This window comes from Alexandromys fortis, unplaced genomic scaffold, assembly GCF_014885135.2.
Source record: "Alexandromys fortis isolate MF-2015 unplaced genomic scaffold, M_Fortis_MF-2015_v1.1 scaffold_170, whole genome shotgun sequence".
Lineage (NCBI taxonomy): Eukaryota > Metazoa > Chordata > Mammalia > Rodentia > Cricetidae > Alexandromys > Alexandromys fortis.
This window is the reverse complement of record NW_026068084.1, coordinates 2,371,509-2,389,672: the sequence shown is the minus strand read 5'-3', so window position 1 is coordinate 2,389,672 and position 18,164 is coordinate 2,371,509. Positions and strand designations below refer to the sequence as shown.

General features: G+C 49.4%; 1 protein-coding gene across 1 annotated transcript in view; it reads left to right on the top strand.

The window, feature by feature from the left end:
* The first annotated feature begins 7,260 nt into the window (after positions 1-7,260).
* Nell1 (neural EGFL like 1) overlaps positions 7,261-18,164 on the top strand; it is an 824,157-nt gene continuing 813,253 nt past the window's right edge. The window contains exons 1-2 of the mRNA XM_050122124.1: positions 7,261-7,315; positions 15,198-15,326. Of these exons, the coding sequence (XP_049978081.1) occupies positions 7,261-7,315; positions 15,198-15,326 (184 nt within the window). The remainder of the gene's footprint in view (positions 7,316-15,197; positions 15,327-18,164) is intronic.

Here is an 18,164-nt window from a genome sequence, read left to right as displayed (position 1 = left end):
AGCCATCGCTCCCGTTGCCCACCCCATGGCTCTCCAATAGCTGTTCCTTGCTTTGGGTGGGCCGACTTGTTCATGAGAGCTATATTTGACCCTTATGTTTTTACATCTCATTTTGTCGTGCTGGAGACTGACCCCATGTCCTCGTGCCTGCTAGACAATGGCTCGATCACCGAGCTCCACCCCAGCCTTCAGTTCACACCTTGGTGGAGGTAGGCAGTGTCTTTCCTACCTCAGTGTGAATTGAAAGTATGCCTTTCTCCTAGTTTGTCTGCAGAACAATGATAAGTGTGGTCCTAACATGTATGTATAAAGGATTGTTTAAGGCCTGGAAAAGAAGGTTGGGGTGAATTCTTTGCGCACAGCCCTGGATGGCAGGCAGAAAGAACCTTTCTGGATTCAGTTTAAATGGCACAGGGCTTCTGTCCCCTGGATCACCTCTTCTCCACTCTCTTGGCCATGGTGAGTGGTTTTCCTCGAGCACTCTGGCCTTCGAACCCACTTCCCCCTCTCCCATCCCATGCAGAGGAAGGAGGCAAACCCTTGGCCCTTCTTTCTTGATGAGGTCACTTCGCTTTCTGTTCTCACTCAGCTCAGCAGGCAGGCAGATGGTGTGGCAGGGTCGAGCCTGGAGGGAGGGCAGATGGCCAGGCCGTTCTGGCTTTCACAGAAGGCTCTGCTCTCTTAGGACTGCCCCTTGTACTAATGAGAGGACTTGTTGGTTTCCTGCTGAATTTCAGGTCTCAGGCAGGGGTAGTGCTGTGGCTTGTGGTTGGTTTGAGGTCCCTAAAGACCTCCACAAGGAGAATGAATTCATAGGCTTCATCCAAGGACACATGGTATAGTTTAATAATGCAGTGTGTGCCTGGAGTCATCCTGCCTGAGTTGAGAGCTTGGCTCAGCTATTTATCAGGACCATGGCTGTTTCCATGTCTATAAAATAGGTATAATAATCCCATCTGCTAGTTAGGTTGTTTAGGGGGAATGCACGAGTTAATCCATCGCAAACACTCTGAGCATGGTCCTCCTTGATCACGGACCCAGAGCTCAGAGGAGGAACAGCTTGCCGCTATCTGTTGGGCTGGATGACACCTGCTAACTTATCACTCATCCACACCTTGACTGCGTCCTTAGAAACCTGACCTTCACCTGAGGTTGTTGGTGTAATGAATTAGAACAGCCTCACCGGAAGCACTAAGGACTGTCTATCCATGGGTCTCTCTGTAGATTTTTCTACCTATTTTTTCTACTGACCCACATCCAGCTCTATTTTAAAAGTGTCTGAAGCTCTAAGACTGGCTACAGCAGCTAAATAAGAAGAAGAAAGGTTCCCTAATTTAGGTGTGATTGAAGTTGATTGTATCCATAAGAGAAAAAGTAAACCTTCATCAGCAGAGCCTAAATACCCACATAGGAACAGTGGCCCGGAGGATGGCACATCCATCCGACCCATCTCTGAATGCACACGTCTTTTAAGAACTGAAAGCACCTTCTCTTACCTGTGCTCCGGCTCCCGCAGGGCCCTTGGTGCCATATCTGTGAAGGATTTGGATGTTGCTACACCTTCCTCGCTCCACCAGCAAACTGGTACTTTACTGGTGTCTGAGGGCCGTCCTAACTGAGCTGTTCACGTCTGAGAACTTTGACTCACAGAGATTTAGCCACTCCCAGCTCTGAAGCTTTGGCTGTGAAATCAAGGGCCGTGGCTGAACTCTTTGAACCCTCTTGGGAGTATGCTGTCCCGCCCCTTCTAGTCCCTAGTAGCCCCTACTTTGTAGTCTGCAGCTGCCTCTGTCTTCCCTTGTTCTTCCTGGTGTCTCCTCTGCTCTACTTTCCAGAAACGGAGTCTGACAGTCATATTAGATTGAGTTCTCTCTGATGGTCTCAGCTTAACTTACTCACATGTACAAAGACCCTGTTTCTACATAAGGTCTCATTCTTGGGTACCAGGGGCGGGGCGGGGGCATACTCCAGCGTGAGATAACACCAGCCTCTCACTGCCGCCATTCAAAAATATTTATTAAAAATATTTATTATTTAATTTTTTAATTAAAAGGTTTAATTATGTGAACTCATGTGTGTCTCTGTGTGTGAATGCATGTGTGAGTACGCATGATTGTGGAGGACAGAAGATCTGGAGTTCCAGGCAGCTGGGCCGTCTGATGAGGGTACTGGGACTGAACTCGGGTCCTGTGGGTGCTCTTAAGGGCTGACTTTCCAGTCCTCCGTTTTCTCTCATTTTATAAGGAAATTGATCCTTTGCCCCTAACACGAAGACATGCCAAGGCTGTTTGGACAAAGAGGACTGACTTAGGAAGGGGCACTTCGAAAGCCACAGAAGAGGTGCATAGTTTCTCAATCTCGCATCTCCCCCATCTGTGCACTGAGTTTGTATATTGACAAGGATGTCTCAGTCCTCCTCACTCTGTGGGAGCCACTGTCTCAAAGGAAGTCAGTTTAGAGCAGCCGCAGAGACCAACAGGACAAGGCAGACCGGCTGTTGCCTTGGTCATTGCCAACCAGAAAAGCCACGCCCTCTATGCTGGTTCTTGTGGCAAGTGTGTTGTTTCATTCATTCAATAAGCAAATATCAAACCTCTAGACTGTGCCAGGCACTGCTCTGGTGGAGAGACACTGAGGTGAGCCAGAAAGATAAACCTCCTACTGTCAGGGCGCTTGTATTACAGCCGGAACACACAAGTAAATGTGTGGGTGATATTGTTTCCGGTAATCATATACACAAGGAACGCAAATGAAGCTGAGGGCTATGGGGGTTGATGAGATATATATGGGGGCTATAGGCAGCATCTTTCCAGGGAGCCAACTTTTTAGCAGAGATCCAAGAGTCATGTTCAAAGAGAACTGCACAAGGTTTATGGATGTAACCTTCCAGATAGAAAGAAAACAAAGCAGATATTTAGTCTGTGGGAGGAACAGCAAGAAAACCCACCCAGACTGAGTGAGGGCACAGGGACAGAGAGCGGTAGGAAGCTAAGTAAGGGCCTTGAGAGGCAGTCAGATTGTTAAAAAAAAAATACAGGGACAAGGGAATATGATTTGATAATTATCTTTACAAGATGGTGGGTTACCCCCTTTATGGCCATGCCACTATTGTACCAATGGGTACATCCTGTCTGGCAGACAGGTAGTGTAGCATGCAGGGTTCACAGCTGGGTAAGAACTGTTGATGACAATGCTCTCCCAGTAGCCTGCAGGGTACCTTCCAGGACTGTGAAAGCTTAGCCAGCAGGCAGGACACTTCTGGCAGCTCCATTCCAGCTTGATTACTTTGTGTCCTGCCACCGAAGCGGGCAGTGCCTTCATAATACAACTTGATACAGTTGTCTCCTCTATGGGTGACTGAATTGTAAGGGGCACGTATGGAGGCAGTGAGAGCAGCTGGGAAGAATAAGAATGCATCAGAAGGGAACACCAGGGATGCTAAGAAGACACCCCCCCCCCTTTCCTCATGGACTCTGCAGGATTTGATGGCTGGCATGCAGGCAGAGGGCTGTTGAGTGTAACTGTGGGCTATTTGATTGGATCACACAGTGAAGGCTAACACCTTCCCTGAGAAGTTAACAGGGAACATCTTTGGGCAGAGGGAGAAACCAGAATCCGAGAATCCTACTTGGTTGTGTTACAGACATCATTAAGGAAGTTACCAAAAATAATTGTGGATACAATTTACATGCCACATGACTTGCCCAAGGTACATAATCCAATGGCTTTTTAGCATACTGTGAAGTCTCTGAGAGCCATACACCCATCAACCTTAGGACGTTTTTGTGACCCCCCCCCCCCAAGTAAACCCTACATTCTTTCAGCCATCATTCCCCACTCCTTATGTAGAGGCAACCACTCGTCAACTTCCTGTTTCTATAAGTTGTTTTTCTGGAGATTTCACAGAAATGGAATATATGTCACAATGTTTACTGACTTCCCTGAGGAGGAAATAAAGAGGGCGCAGAAAGATTCCAAGTCTAACTTGGTGTAACAAATGGCTTTCTTTAGCATTACTTAGAGAGACAGAGGTCTACCACTGGAAAATTCCAGTCCCCAGCTACTCAGCATCCACTCTGTGGCATTTTGTCGCCAGCAGATTTAACACAGACCTAGGTTCAAGCTGAAAATCTTGTGGCTGTCAGGAGCACCATTATATGGCCACCTTCCTCCACTGGACATGCACATAGCGTATGGTCTATTCTCTGCACCTCAGAAACTCACTGGGCCTATTCTCTGCTGGCCCAACACCTCAAATCCTTACCTGAGGAGACTGGAGCACTTAGTTATCTAAAGAAGATTTATCAGCTTGTTGAGATTGAAAGACCCCAACCCTAGTCTCCAATTTAAGATGTTTTTATGATCAACTAGGCCAGGGCAAAACAGGATATCTGTGGGCGGGCGGCAGAAGCAGTCTTGAGACCAGTTGGTTGCACCTGCCAAAGAGGAAAAACACCCGGTCCTTTGTATAATCTGTCAAAACCCGAGGGGGTAGAAACCGGCTGAAATTGGCTTGATCTAGACTTGTTTTTTTGTCCTGATGTTGACCCACCCCATATGTTAATTTGAATTGACCAATGATGTTGCTGCTGCTATGTTTCCCCGTTATGTAACCCCGTGACCCTATAAATACTGAGTCTCCCTCAATTATTGTTGAAGTAGGCACCTTCAACAATAAAAAATCCTCTTGCTGTTTGCATCCTTTGGCGGGGTTTATTGAGTCTGGGGGATCCTTCCCTGAACCCTAGAAATTAGGGTCTTTCAAGATTAACTCTTGTTACTGCTCATGGACATGGAGCTGCAGAGCCGTGACAGAACATATGTCTCACTTAACTTTTGAAAATGAGGCACACTGAAACCCCGTCCTACAGGACCAGAACACACAGTCTTGAAGATTAGGGCTCAAAAAAATAATCTAAGCCACAGTTTCCCTTTGCTGGGTCCACTGTGACTTTGAGGTTTTCTGGGACTTTGGAAATCAATAAGAGGAGCTTGGGAAGAACAGTTCAGAGCCCCTAAAGGCTATGGAGTGGCTTTTATGACTGAAGGAGAGTTGGAGGGGGCATGGCTCTCACAGTGCAGCTTGGTATATGGTGACCTTACTCAGGAAGCCCAGTAAGACACAGAAATCTTATTTCCTGCAAAGTGTATGGTTTTAACGTTGGTGTTAGAGGCAACACACTCCGAGAATAAGGGTCAGCTCTGGGGCCAAGTTGGAGAGTGAGTGGCTGGGGAGGCAATTTAGTTGGTAGAGTACTTGCCCAGAATATACAAGGCTGTGGGTTCCAATCTCAGCGCCACACAAACTAGGTGTGGTGGCTCAGACCTATAATCCTAGCACTTAGAAGGAGAAGGCAAGAGGGTTACAGTTCAAGGTTATCCTCAGATACATAACCAATAAAATAAAAGTTGGATGTGGAGATAAGGTTCAGTGATTAAAAGTCATAAATAAGTGAAGAATAAATAAAGAATAAATATCAGGCACACATGTCACATAGTCAGTAATTCCAGCAGCAGGGCATCCAACATCTTCATCTGGTCTCCAACACACACACACACACACACACACACACACACACGCTCACACACGCACACTGGAGAGTAAATTGAGCCTTGACACCATCCACTCTGTAACAGTCCAGTTAATCTGCACGGCAGAGGTCACTTTTCAAGCTGAGACTTACCATGCAGGGTCCCTTTCGTCACCTGTTCAGGGAAAGTCGTATATGGAGTAAGTAAACAATGTATACACAATGTCCTGAAAAATGGAGCGAAGTTCAGAGGGACGTACAGGCAAAACCTTTCCTCTTCAGAAGCTGTGCCACTAAGTTTGTGATCTTCACTGGTTTCCTGGGGCTAAAGGTGTGTGAAGTTAAAGCTATTGGAACACGGGGAATGTATAAACGCTAGAGAGAACCCTTGGGAGCAAAGCAGGGCTCTTTGGAGAAGTTAATTTTTTTTCCCTCTGGGATTCTGGAGAATGTATGGGTTTATGCACCTCAGAGTGGTGTTGGGAGAAGCTGGGGCCCACGGGGCTTCCAGTCACACGACACTTAACATATTGTATAAACCAGAGGCTGTAGTCTTTCAGGTCCTGTGACAACAGCAGCCCTAGATAGCCGGCGGACAGGGACCATCCTAAGCAGTTCGGTAACAGACACTCCTAGACTGGAGACACTCCTCCTCTGCTTGTCCACTGGTCGCCAGCAAAGCCCAGCTTTTCTCTCTGCAGAACAGTACTCTGGTACAGGTCCCAAGGGGGGGTGGGGAGGAGGGGAGAGAGAGAGAGAGAGAGAGAAAGAGAGAGAGAGAGAGAGAGAGAGAGAGAGAGAGAGAGAGAGAGAGAGAGAGAGAGAGACCCAGACCCAGAGAACGAGGTTTGGATAAAACCTTCCAGAAAGTCACATAAGAGAGAAAGGAGGAAAAAAAAATGGTTTAGAACTTCCCCTGTGTGGCAGCATTTGGCCTGTAGAAAGAGGCTTTGCAAAAACTCAAATTTCAGCCATAGATTGCTTAAGCTCAGGGACTTGTTCTGTACCTTCCGTCTCCGCACCCTCCATCAGTACTCCTCAAAGCCAGCATTCAGTCACAGTGGCCTCTGGCCTGGGACAGACACAAAGTACAGGTGGCCCTTGGGGACTCAACCATCACCTCCTCCACCCGTCTACCTATTCCTCCTCCTCACCCACTTGCTGGAGTGAATTGTTAGTAGTTGTTTTCCAAGGGGCTGGGAGCACTCCGTGGCCCCTCCTACATCGTGTTCCCCCAGGGAACAAAACCCACGCACGCACGCAGGTTGGGAGGCTTCGGACCCGGCGGGAATGAACTGTGGCAACTTGTGCAGCCCGCAGCGCGGCGCAGTGGCAAAGGCGGGGGCGTGAAGCCGCGCAGCGCCAGTAGCCAGGTTCCTCGCTGCTCGGGAGCCCCAGAGGCGAGAGGGATCCGCACAGGCGCCCAGGGCAACCTGCGGGAGTGGCGGAGCCCCTCGCTCTCGCCCTAGCTCAGGGGGAGCGCAGCGGGGTTCAGGGCCCAAGCCCCGCGCCGCCGCCGTCCGCGGTGGGGGGGTGGGCTGGGGGCGGGGCGGCCGGGGTTGCTTTCCCGGGCGCGATCCCTGAGCGCGGCACCCGGCGCTGCCGAGCCACCTCCCCTGCCGCCCGCCAGCAAGTTTGGCCGCTCCAAGCCCAGAGCGCCGCGGCTTTCTGAAGCATTGGTTTCTTGCTGGCGTTGGTGCACCCTGCTTGGCGGGGAGCCTCCGGAGCCATGCCGATGGATGTGATTTTAGTTTTGTGGTTCTGTGTGTGCACCGCCAGGACAGGTAAGCAAGGCTGGGCGTTAGGGTTATGGGGGAAGGTGGTGGTGGTGGTAGCGCTCTTCCGGGATGCAGAGACGTGGAACCTAGCTCTGACCGGCTAGAGAAGGGCGGCAGCGTGCCAGCACAGCTCGGGGTAACAGCGCTAGGAAAGATGCCCCCGCGAGCGTCCTCTTCCCTGGGGACGCAGCTGAGGGCATTCACTGTGAGGGGTGCGGCCCAGTGGTTGCACCCAAGTGAGGCTAGCAACCAGCTTCCCTGTTCTGGGGAGTCAGAACCCGCTGCAGCGTGCCCAGCGAGCCTTACATCCTTGAACTTGCAGGGTTCGGTGGACGCGACTGTCCCTGAGCCGCGGAAGTCCCACCCGCAGCACAAGGAGCACTTGCAGCTAGCGGGCGCGGCCAGGGCCCCAGGAGCCGGACGCTGCGCGGGAGAGGGCTGAGGGAGAAAACGGGACCGGCGAGCTCTTCCGTGGCTCCTACATGGCTCCCTGAGGGGAACTCCAGGAGTGTTCTCTACCCTGCTCCCCAGCCCAAAGGACTGGGCGAACAAACATTAGAGGGGGAAATTGAACCAGTGGAGACAACCCAAGATTTTCTTGACCCCTAAATCTTGTTTCTCCTGCTATCATCAAAGGTTGCAGGGCGGAGACCGGGATCCAAGGGACTGGCCTGATGGCCAAGTCCCCACTAGGTTCTGCCTGTGGACGTGTGGTTGTGAGGACTCTTAACGCTCTCTCCCCTCTTTCCTCTTCCACAGGCTTCCCTGACCACAAGTCCTGGGGGTTGGAAAATGTAGCCCACTTTACTGAGCTGTATGTAGTAACTGTTAGGAGATAGGGGCTGGGTTAGGTGGGGGTAGGAAGTGGACGAACAGGGCCAAGAGTGGAAGGGGTAGTTCTTGGCAGCCAGACATCAGACTGCCTTAGATGACAGACTTCCATTCGCATGGACATTCCCTTTCCCTCTGTAGCGTCTCCTTTATCACCCTGGTTTCCCCTCTAGAGGTTCAGTCTCAGTTCCCAGGCCAGGCAGCTGGTTTACCTTGAGAGGACCGAGACCCCTTCTCCGCCTTTAGTTGACTTCAAAAGTTCCCTCCGCTCTCGCTCCAGGCGCACCCCTTGGACCTAAGTGGACTAAGGCTTTCCTTTGCTTAATCCTAGAGTGATAAGGAAACATTTCTCTAGGGACAAAAGAACCTCAGAGTCTTTCCGGAGCTCCCTCTGCAGCCACTAGACCCAAGGCTGAGTGGAGCTCAGCACAGTTGCTTCTTGTAACCCGAACTAGCCCCAGGAAGAGGAGGGCCTGACCTGCTAGTGCTGGGCTATCCTCTGGGAGGAGAAGAGTCTTGAGCAGGGCACATCCTACAGGGGAAGGGAAGACAGGGAGCAGCTTGGTGGTCATTATCATATCTTTCCATATTATGACCCAAATGCCTACATCCTTTGTTTTCATTACTCATTTGAAAAGTTGCCCAAAGGAAGACAGGGAGCAGCTTGGTGGTCATTATCATATCTTTCCATATTATGACCCAAATGCCTACATCCTTTGTTTTCATTACTCATTTGAAAAGTTGCCCAAACCGTGTCCATGCAGGGCCAGGCTGAGTTTCCATTAGACTTCTGTCGCAGAGACCCCGAGGTAGAGTCCAACCTTTGTGTGGCTTGGTAGGCGCTGCACACAGAGGAGATTCTGCTCTTGATGGCTGGGGAACTTACCAGCTCTGCAGAACTGGAAAGTATTCTTGTTGGCACCTCGTGATTGGGGAGGAGAAGTGGGCTGCGAGAAGTTGGTGTTCGGGACATACATGGGAGGGGAAGGTGACTTCATGGTGGAGAGAGGTGGCTGTGCACCTGACAGGCTTTGCCCAGGCTGTGAGGTGAGGTGTGAGTTGTGTCTTGAAGGCTTTGGAATGATAAGGTAGGATTTAGTCCAGGCTCAAGGAAGCACTGAGCAAAGACAGGAACAACCTAAGTTTATGACAACCCTCAAACAGTCCCCAAGGCAGGACCAACCGTTGTGCTCCTTGGGAGTACTATCTTTCCTACATAAATTATTGGAAGAATTAAGGAAACAGAAGACATTGTCCCTTGCTTTGTATGTTTGGAGTTTCTTGTAGCTGGAGGGAGTAGCTGTGGGGAGTTTCGAAGCAGCCTCTTTGATCTTGCACAGGAAGCTCCATCCCCACACCCCACATCCCACATCCATCTTTAGGTTGCAAAGGCCGACTGGTGATTACTGTATCAGGCTCCAAACAGCTGCTTGGGAGAGTTTATTTGTCAAGCAAGACAATTGTTGTCTGGGATTTTAGCAGACCTAGAGGAAGTAAACATGTGGCCCACTTAGCTGCTCCGATCTCCCCAGCACTTAATAGAAATGAGTAGATGCTATCTGACACATTTTAATTAAAGCAGGACCGCAGTGCAGAGACAGCTCCCCATGCCACCGTCTCATAGCAGGTGCCGTGGGGGAAGTTGCTCACACCACTCTGACCCAGAGAACCTTTGGAGTACAGAGTGGAGACCGGGCGGGGTGCGCCCTTCTCCAGCTCTGGGCTTTCCAGGCACACTGGAGTGGCTGGATGGGTGGACTCATAGCATAGACTCAGGAGCATCCCACAGCCACAGGTTTCCTCCTGGAGCTTGGAAAGGCCACTACAATGAGCTCAGTGCTTAAGCCTTCCTTGCTTTCCAGTTTTTATTTTGGGGGAGGTCACTAGGGCAGAGAGTGAAGGGGGTACCCAAAGCATCCATATCCCCAGGTGTTTACTCAGTGCCTCCCGCTGCCCCCTGCTGGAAAGGAGAGACTTTTCTATTTGAAGCAATTCCCGGGTGGTTCAGCATGCGCCTCCCCATCCTCAATCCTATCAAGCAGATGCCAGCTTGTAGGATCACTAAGTATGTTCTTCGAGAATCTTGCTCTTCAAGGTATTAAGAAGGGACCTGGTTGGTGGTGTCGCATGTCTTTAATCCCAATACTTCGGAGGCAGAGGCAGAGGCAAACGGGTCTCTGTGAGTTCGAGGCCAGCCTGGTCTACAAGAGCTAGTTCCAGGATAGGTTCCAAAGCTACAGAGAAACCCTGTCTTGAAAAAACCAAAAAACATAAAAATAAAAAAAAGAAGAGATCAAGTGGCCATGCAATCCTGTCATTAGAGGAGGTTGTCACTCCTTCTGGTGTCACTTTGCTCTGCATGGACCGGAAAAGCAGCTGCTACTATGAGGCGGATTAGATCTGAAGTGAGCCAGACCCTGGGAGCTGTGCTTGGAAGCCTCAGTCCCAGGCATCAAAGGCGAACTGAAGGGCTTTGGGCTGGAGCGCTCCTTGGCCAGGGCTGAGGAGCAGCCAGCAGTGGCCCGGCAAACAGCAGGTAGCCCAGCTAGAGTGAGTTCTGAACAGCAGCTCTAGACCTCAAGTGCCTCTGCCACACCGACTGCTGCTTTCTGGGCTCCGAAGATAGCTCCTCCCCAGGAGCTTTTTATCCGGCTTAATTCTAATGCCCGCTTTTAGCCATTTGTGGAACAGCTATGTCAAAAGTAGAAAACTTTAATATAGAGTTTTCTAGATGAATGGCAGGGGCCGGCTGCACGGACAGCAGACAGAAGCCTGGAAATGGAACATGGTGGATGGAGCTAGCGTCTCTCGTGATGCAAGGTTAGGAGAGGCCACGAGGATGGCTCCTTACTAATGGGTTTCCTGATTCCCTGTGCCATGTGCAGTGTGTTATTCCATCAGCATTGGTCATTGTCCTGAAAGGGCCTAATTAAAAGCAGAGAACAGAGCTGCGCCTGGAAGCCAATTGGTTTCTCTCTCTCTCTCTCTCTCTCTCTCTCTCTCTCTCTCTCTCATTTGTATGGCGGGCGTGTCTTCATATGAAGAGCAAAACGGTTTGCAGCCAGGAACAGGGCCACCTGAGTTTCTTCTTTAACTTCTGCAGAGTGCAGGATCAAGGCTGGAATGATTTGAGAGTTAGTCTTATGAGAGACATGTGAACCAAACCCCAGCTGAGTACTGTATGTAGCCTGAGACTCTTTGTGAGGCCGTCACCCAGACCTGAGGTGTCAGGGAAGCTGCACTGTCCTTTCTACAGAGGAGGAAACTGTGGTTCTCAGGAGTGCTACTTCCCAATGGTAGAGGACTGGCATTTCCACAGTATGTTCTGGATCGAAGGTACTGTGTTCTCATTTGGGGATGGAGACTTGGGGAAATTATTAGGATGCTTTGTCAGTTCTACAGGGTCTGCTTGGGCACTCTTTAGGTTTGTGCCATTACAGACCCCCCTAGATGGAGAGACTTGCGTATTTTCAGGCTGACCCGCTTAGTGATTATCCGTTGCCACAATAAAGCAAGTTACCTCAAGTTGTGACTTACAGCAACAGGTTGTGTTCAGATGCATGCAGGTGGGTCTGGTGTTGCGGTATGTAGGAGGGTCCAGCTGAATGCCCCTCCACATGTAGGCAAGTTGCCTGCCCTGTGTGTCTGCACTGTCCTCGTGGACTAGGGACCCACTCCTAAGGCTATGATCTCATCATGGTGAAGAAGTCCCACCCTGTGAGCACATTCAAGTCACCGATGCCACCATAGCCAAGACAGGATACACAGCTGAGTTCAGAGCCGAGGAAGAGGCGGGCTTCATTCACTCCAGGAGGAGGAACTGTGAAGTCACACTGCACGGAGGGTGGATGTGGAATGGGTAAAGATGGGAGGTCAGTTGTTCAACTTGACACAGCCAAGAGTTGTTTGGAAAGAGGGAACCTCAGTTGAGAAAATGCCTCCCGAAGATCAGGCAGCACGCAAACAAGCCTGTAGGTGATTTTTAAAATAGGTGATCGATGGGGGAAGGGCCATCTCATTGTGGATGAGGACAGCAGGGTGAACAAGTCACGAGGAGCAAGCCAGTAAGCAGCGCCCCGCCCCTTCAGTGATGTGTCAGCCAAAGACCCCTCTCCTTTCCAACTAGGTTTTGGTCATGGTATTTCATCACAGCAACAGTAACCCTAACGAGGGTAACCACAGGCTGTCTTTTCATGGTCTTCCTTACTACTCTGAGGACCATATACCCCATATACCAAATACATAACCCATTCTGAATTAAGAGCCTGTCCAATGCCAGGTCTTGCGGGAGGCTGCATGGGTAACAGAGATGCTTCACTCTCTTGATGTGTGGCCAACAGCACATGTACCAACCACTTACAAAGGTCCTGGCTAGAGAAAGACAGCGGGGAGGTCCTCTGAGATCCTCTTTGATTTAATTTGTGCTGTATGGGTTCAGAACACTATAGATCAAACTGAAATATTAGTTCCTTTCCTGTCTCTTCAAGGTGCTCATGGAGCGGCTGGCATCCAGGCTCCCAAGTCCTGACAGCAGGCTCGTGGGGCTGCCACTTGGGAAAACAGAAGGGTGTCTCGCCTAGTTTTGCTTTGCTCCACGCAGGCCCTGAGCAAAGTGAATGGAGCAGGCATGTAGCATGAGCAATAGCACACTGGTTTAAAGATAGACTGGCTTAAAGATAGACCCGTATTGTAAATGTAAGCCATCCTCACACACCTCACAGCCCTTCAATGTTAGATCATTAGGAACAGAATAAGATCCACGGTCCTTGTCGCCGGTCACAAGGTCTTTTGTAATCTGGCCCTTGCACTCCCTGGTCGGCACTGTCAACTGAGAAGAGAGTCACCTGCAAAGAGAATCTTCATAATTATTTTTAAATATTTACTTATTGTGTATGTGGACTGAGGCTGTGGGGAGATGCTGGCCATGGCACAAGTTTGGAGGTCAGATGGCAGCTTGTGGGAGTTGGTTCTTTCTTTCCACCATGTGGGTCACGAGGCTTGAACTCAGGGACTTAGGCTTGTTGGCAGATGCCCTTACCCACTGGCTCAGCTCATGGACCTTGAAGGGAGAGATTTATTGAGTAATTTTCTTCATCAGGTTGGTCTATGAGGGATCATCTTGGTTGTTAAGTGATGCAGGAGGGTCCAGCCCACTCTGGGTAGCACTGTTCCCTGGGTAGGAGGCCTGGGCTGTTTAATAAAGCTAGCTATGCATGAGCCTGTAGGGTGCCAACAAGTGAGCCAGCAAGCAGGTTCCCCTATGGTTTCTGCCCTGATTTCCCTCAATGATGGATTGTGAATGTTTTATCATATCAGTGGAGAGAAAAGGAGAACACCTGCCTTTGATCTCTCTGCCTGTACCCATTCTGCTGTAGCCCAGCCTATCCCTGTTTCTAAAACAGTCCATGGCGTTCCTGGCTTGCCCTCACTGTGTTCTTCAGGTGGGCATGCTTTTCCTCAGGCTTTGGCCAGGCCCCATTGCCCTGTTGAATTGTTTTCGATTCCAATACTTTCTGTATTTATTGCCAAACTAGCCTTATTGTTTCCTCCCTCTCAGGAACAAAAGCTGCCCGAGAATGTTCTTAGTCCATAACATGTAGAATACCCAGTGTGCTCTGCAGGCGGCCCGTGCTCAAACTGCTGATAAGTGAATGCGCAAAATGATGAGAGAGCTATCTTTGCGTCATGAGGTTTTGTAACTGGCTGCATCTCAGGACGAAATTCTCACTCTGAGCTTGGACGATGGGGCTCTTTATGGGGGAGCCTGACCAAAATCAAGAAGGGAGTCAAATGCACCCTGCCTTTGAATTAACCTAGTTGCTATCTTGACAGTGATGGGTTTCAACTCCAAAGCACCCTTCCTGATTCTGCTTTCTAGTAGGAAAAGGGGAAGGGAAAGGTGCATTTCCTTCCCCTAATCTATGTCGTCAGGAGGGGTAGGAGAAGGACAGGCGGGACTGTGGGGGTTTAGGAGGTCCTGATGAATATTCACTGAGTCTCTGTGGGACAACTTGGGTGCATGCTCTCTGCATCCCGCCTGGGTGACTGCATTGCCATCAGAGGGGAGTTGACAGCTGTTGCTGATTAAAACATTTCCAACTGCGCAATCAGAACCCACCATTGAGATGCTAAGTGCAGCTAAGCAGAGTCTTCATGAATGGCTTCAAACAACGGGCCCTCCGAGTGATCTGTAGCCTTATTAATATATGTAATTGGAAATCACTTTGCAATCATGAATGAGTCATTCCACAGAACACTCCCTGGGTAAGAGACACCCTCGGGGATCCGCCATTCCCAGACAAGGGGATTCAGGCATATTTCTTCCCTAGTAAGAGGTGTCAGGGCGTCTAAGTTTCTATCTCAGAATCCTTGGAGGGGCATATGTGCCTGCTAGTCTGAGCATTGCCCTTTGCTGCCACCACTCTCCACTGTGTGCTGCAGGGGGTGATAGGAATTGCTCCGTGCAGGGTTTGTTATTTGAGTCTGAGGCAGGTTGTTTAGCACCACAGTCCTCACCCACATCCCATCCTCACATATAAAGTCTAGGCACCCAAACTTTCTTCACAATTTATCAGACAACAAAACTGTCCTGGGTTGAATTCATTTGGTGACAAAATGTGACCTAAAGGGATGCTGGGCTAATCAAGTCAATTAGGAGAAAGCATCGTACTTCTTCAATCTAGAAATACCATAGATTGTTATCATGGGGCCCCGACCCAGCCTTTGCTGAGGATGTTACATAAAACATAGCATGTGCGCCAGCCATGTTTCCTTCTCCACTTGTGGTACATTCTGAATTCTGAAAATTATTTGGCTCCAGGAGTTTGAGTGTGGTGTTAGCCATCTATAACAGAGTGGATTATGGGAGGGTACGAAGAAACTGAGCCTTCAGAGGGAGTATAGGGCAGAGTTGCTTTCTTGTCCTCTCCGGGGCGACTCCCCAGCCCTGCTCACTGCCTTCGATGAATCCCAGCTATGTCTCTCCTCTGTAATCTGCTCTGTGTGGATGGCAGCCTGTATTCTGTCTGCTAAACCTACATGGTCTGTTTCTTCCCAGTGCTGGGCTTTGGGATGGACCCTGACCTTCAGATGGACATTATCACAGAACTCGACCTTGTGAACACGACCCTGGGGGTCACTCAGGTGGCTGGACTACACAATGCCAGCAAAGCGTTTCTATTTCAAGGTAAAAAAATTTTATCCTTCTTTGCATGGGGTGGGGGTGGGGGAGGAGGAGTCTGGGGGTGTGCTCTCCTTCCTGCGTTTTGGGATCCCCTTTGCTGCTTTTCTCGTGTTCTTCTCCTGAAGTGTGTGATTAACGGGGGGTGTTCTGAGAGTGGGACGAGGCATGAGGGGGTATGGTGGAAAGATATGCGATCCGACAGCAAAATGTTCCCCCGAGGACTGTGGGTGGAGGGAGTCGTACGGAACGGCATCCAGGACTGTGGGTGGAAGGACCTGTACGGAATGGTGTTGCAGAACTTTGAAGGCTGCTGATCAGTCGCGCTTTGCTTAGGGATCGTTTTTGTCCTGATAGTTTCTGTCTTTGCTTGTATCTGTGCCTGTCTTACCTGCGCGAAGAGCTTGCCAGTGGCTACATTCTATTTGGGTGCTCCTCAGCTCTGCTTGCTATACACATCTGACAAGCCTCTGTAAAGCCAAGAGAGAATAGTGCTGCAAAGCAGGGGCCCTGGAGCCCCAGTGACTAGAACAGCCTTCCAACTTTGTTACTGTTGCGACTTAGCTTCTCTGCCTTCATATCTTTACCTAAGTGACAGATCCTGCAGCACCCCCCTAATGGGGCCTCTGCAACAATGCCTGATATGTGTGTGTGCGCGTGTGTGTGTGTGAGATATGTATGTATATATAACATATATAGTGAACAATGACATTACAGCATGCCAACAATAAAAAAGATACATGTAGTCCCTGCCCTAAAATATAAGGCAGAAAACAGCAAACTCCAGAAATTGTTGTTGAATTACAGTAGCTTTACTTAACCACAGAGCACATGTATATAGACTGTTAATTAAGAGTAATGCAGGCGGGTCTGATTCAGTTTGGGTGGGAGACAGTGGTCACCAGAGAAAGGTCACCTTGAAAATGGGCCAGGTCAGCTAGGACTTGGAAGCTGAAAGGACGGTCTGGGGTGGGGAGAGGTGCAAGTCTGATCTCTACGGGTGGAAGGGGTTATATGTAGAAAGGCCTTTAACAGAAGCCAACAGAAAGAGGTACAGCATAGCTGGAGGGTGGCCAGGGGCTGGAGAAGTAGGCACTGCTGTTTGCTTTGGACCAGCAATCAGGGTGGTGATATTTTGAAGGCGGCATGGGCTTGAGTATTCTGGTATTTGTGCAGTGTGCATTCAGGCAGGTGGGAGGCTGTGTGTGGAGTATTAGTTAAAGATGTGTTGCATTCTTTTATGTTGCATTTGTTTAACTCTGTGAAGCTATGTTACTTGACCTGTCTAAAACACCTGGATCGTCTAATAAAGAGCTGAACAGCCAATAGAAAAAGAACAGGTGGGGCAGGCAGAGGGAATAAATAGAGAGAGAAGAAAAGAGAGAAGAGTGAGAAAAGGAGGAGAGGAGTATGACGGGACTCAGTCACACAGCCATACAGCCACACACGGAGTATGAAGCAAAGAAAAGATATACAGAAACAGAGAAAGGTGAAAGCCCAGAGGCGAAAGGTAGATGGGATAATTTAAGGAAATCTGGCTAGAAATGAGCCAAGCTAAGGCCAGGCATTCATAAGAAAGAATAAGTCTCCATATGGGATTCATTTGGGAGCTGGGTGACACCACCCCTGCCTCCCAAAAGAGCAAAGAGCAAGAGTAAGAAAATTAAACAACCAACTACAGCTGTGTGCTTGTTAGCGGTTGTACTTTCGTCTCAGTGCACTGGGGACCATTACAGAGGTTGAAGTCGGAGAGTACACTCATCAGATACGGGAGGAAGGTGGCTCAGCATCTCCCTGTGAAAATGCCTGTGTTCTTCCAACACCCCTTCCTTGGAAGACAACTGCGTTGGATTTTCATGGCTGTGACTGGTACAGACATCTTGAAGCAGGAAAGATTTATTTATCTCGGCTCACGGTTTTAGAAGGTTTTGTCCATCAGACCAGGGAAGCAAGGGTGGAACAGCCCACACCATGGCTGCCAGGAAGCAGAGAGTAAGCCAGGAAAGAGTGAGGATTAATATATTTTCAAGGCTGCACCTAGTAGTGGCCCACTTTCTCTAGCCAGGCTCCACTTCCCAAAGTTTCTATAGCTTTCCCAGATTACACCACCAGATGGGGAGCATGGGTTTAAAACATGAGCCCTTCGGGAAACATTTCATATTCAACACAAATAACAAAACTGTTATTTTATAATTGCTGGACTGATATTATGGGATGTGATTTAAGATATTTGTCGTGTGGATAAGTAACAGCTGTTAAGGAAACATAGCAAATCTACAGATGTTGTACAATTTCTTAGACATTTGGTGAACTATGTAAGCTGGTATGGCTTATAGGACACAGGCAGGTTTGCTTCTTGGATATCTTCTGGGTGTGGATTTTCAGCTTCATTGGTGGGAAGAGAAACTCAACTTTGGGAATTGGATGAGATATTTCCCTACTCCCTGAGCTCTTGTGATTGATTATACCATGATTACCTGGATAGCCCAGGATGCTCCCTTACATCTAACCAGTGTTGAAATAGGAGCGGCAGCAGGGCTGCGTCCCCGGCACCCGGCCGCCCGCATGGCTAGCTTATGTCCAGAAATAATTACACGGAAACTGTATTTTTTTAAATACTGCCTGGCCCGGATAGTTCCAGTTCCTTATGGCTAGCTCTTACATATTGTTCTAACCCATTTCTAATATTCTGTGTAGCCCACGAGCTGGCTTACCAGGGAGGATCTTAACCTGCGTCTGTCTGGAGCGGGAGAACCATGGCGACTCCTCACACAGCTTCTTTTTCCCAGCATTCTCCTCTGTCTACTCCGCCTACCTAATTTTCTATCCAATAAAATGGGCCAA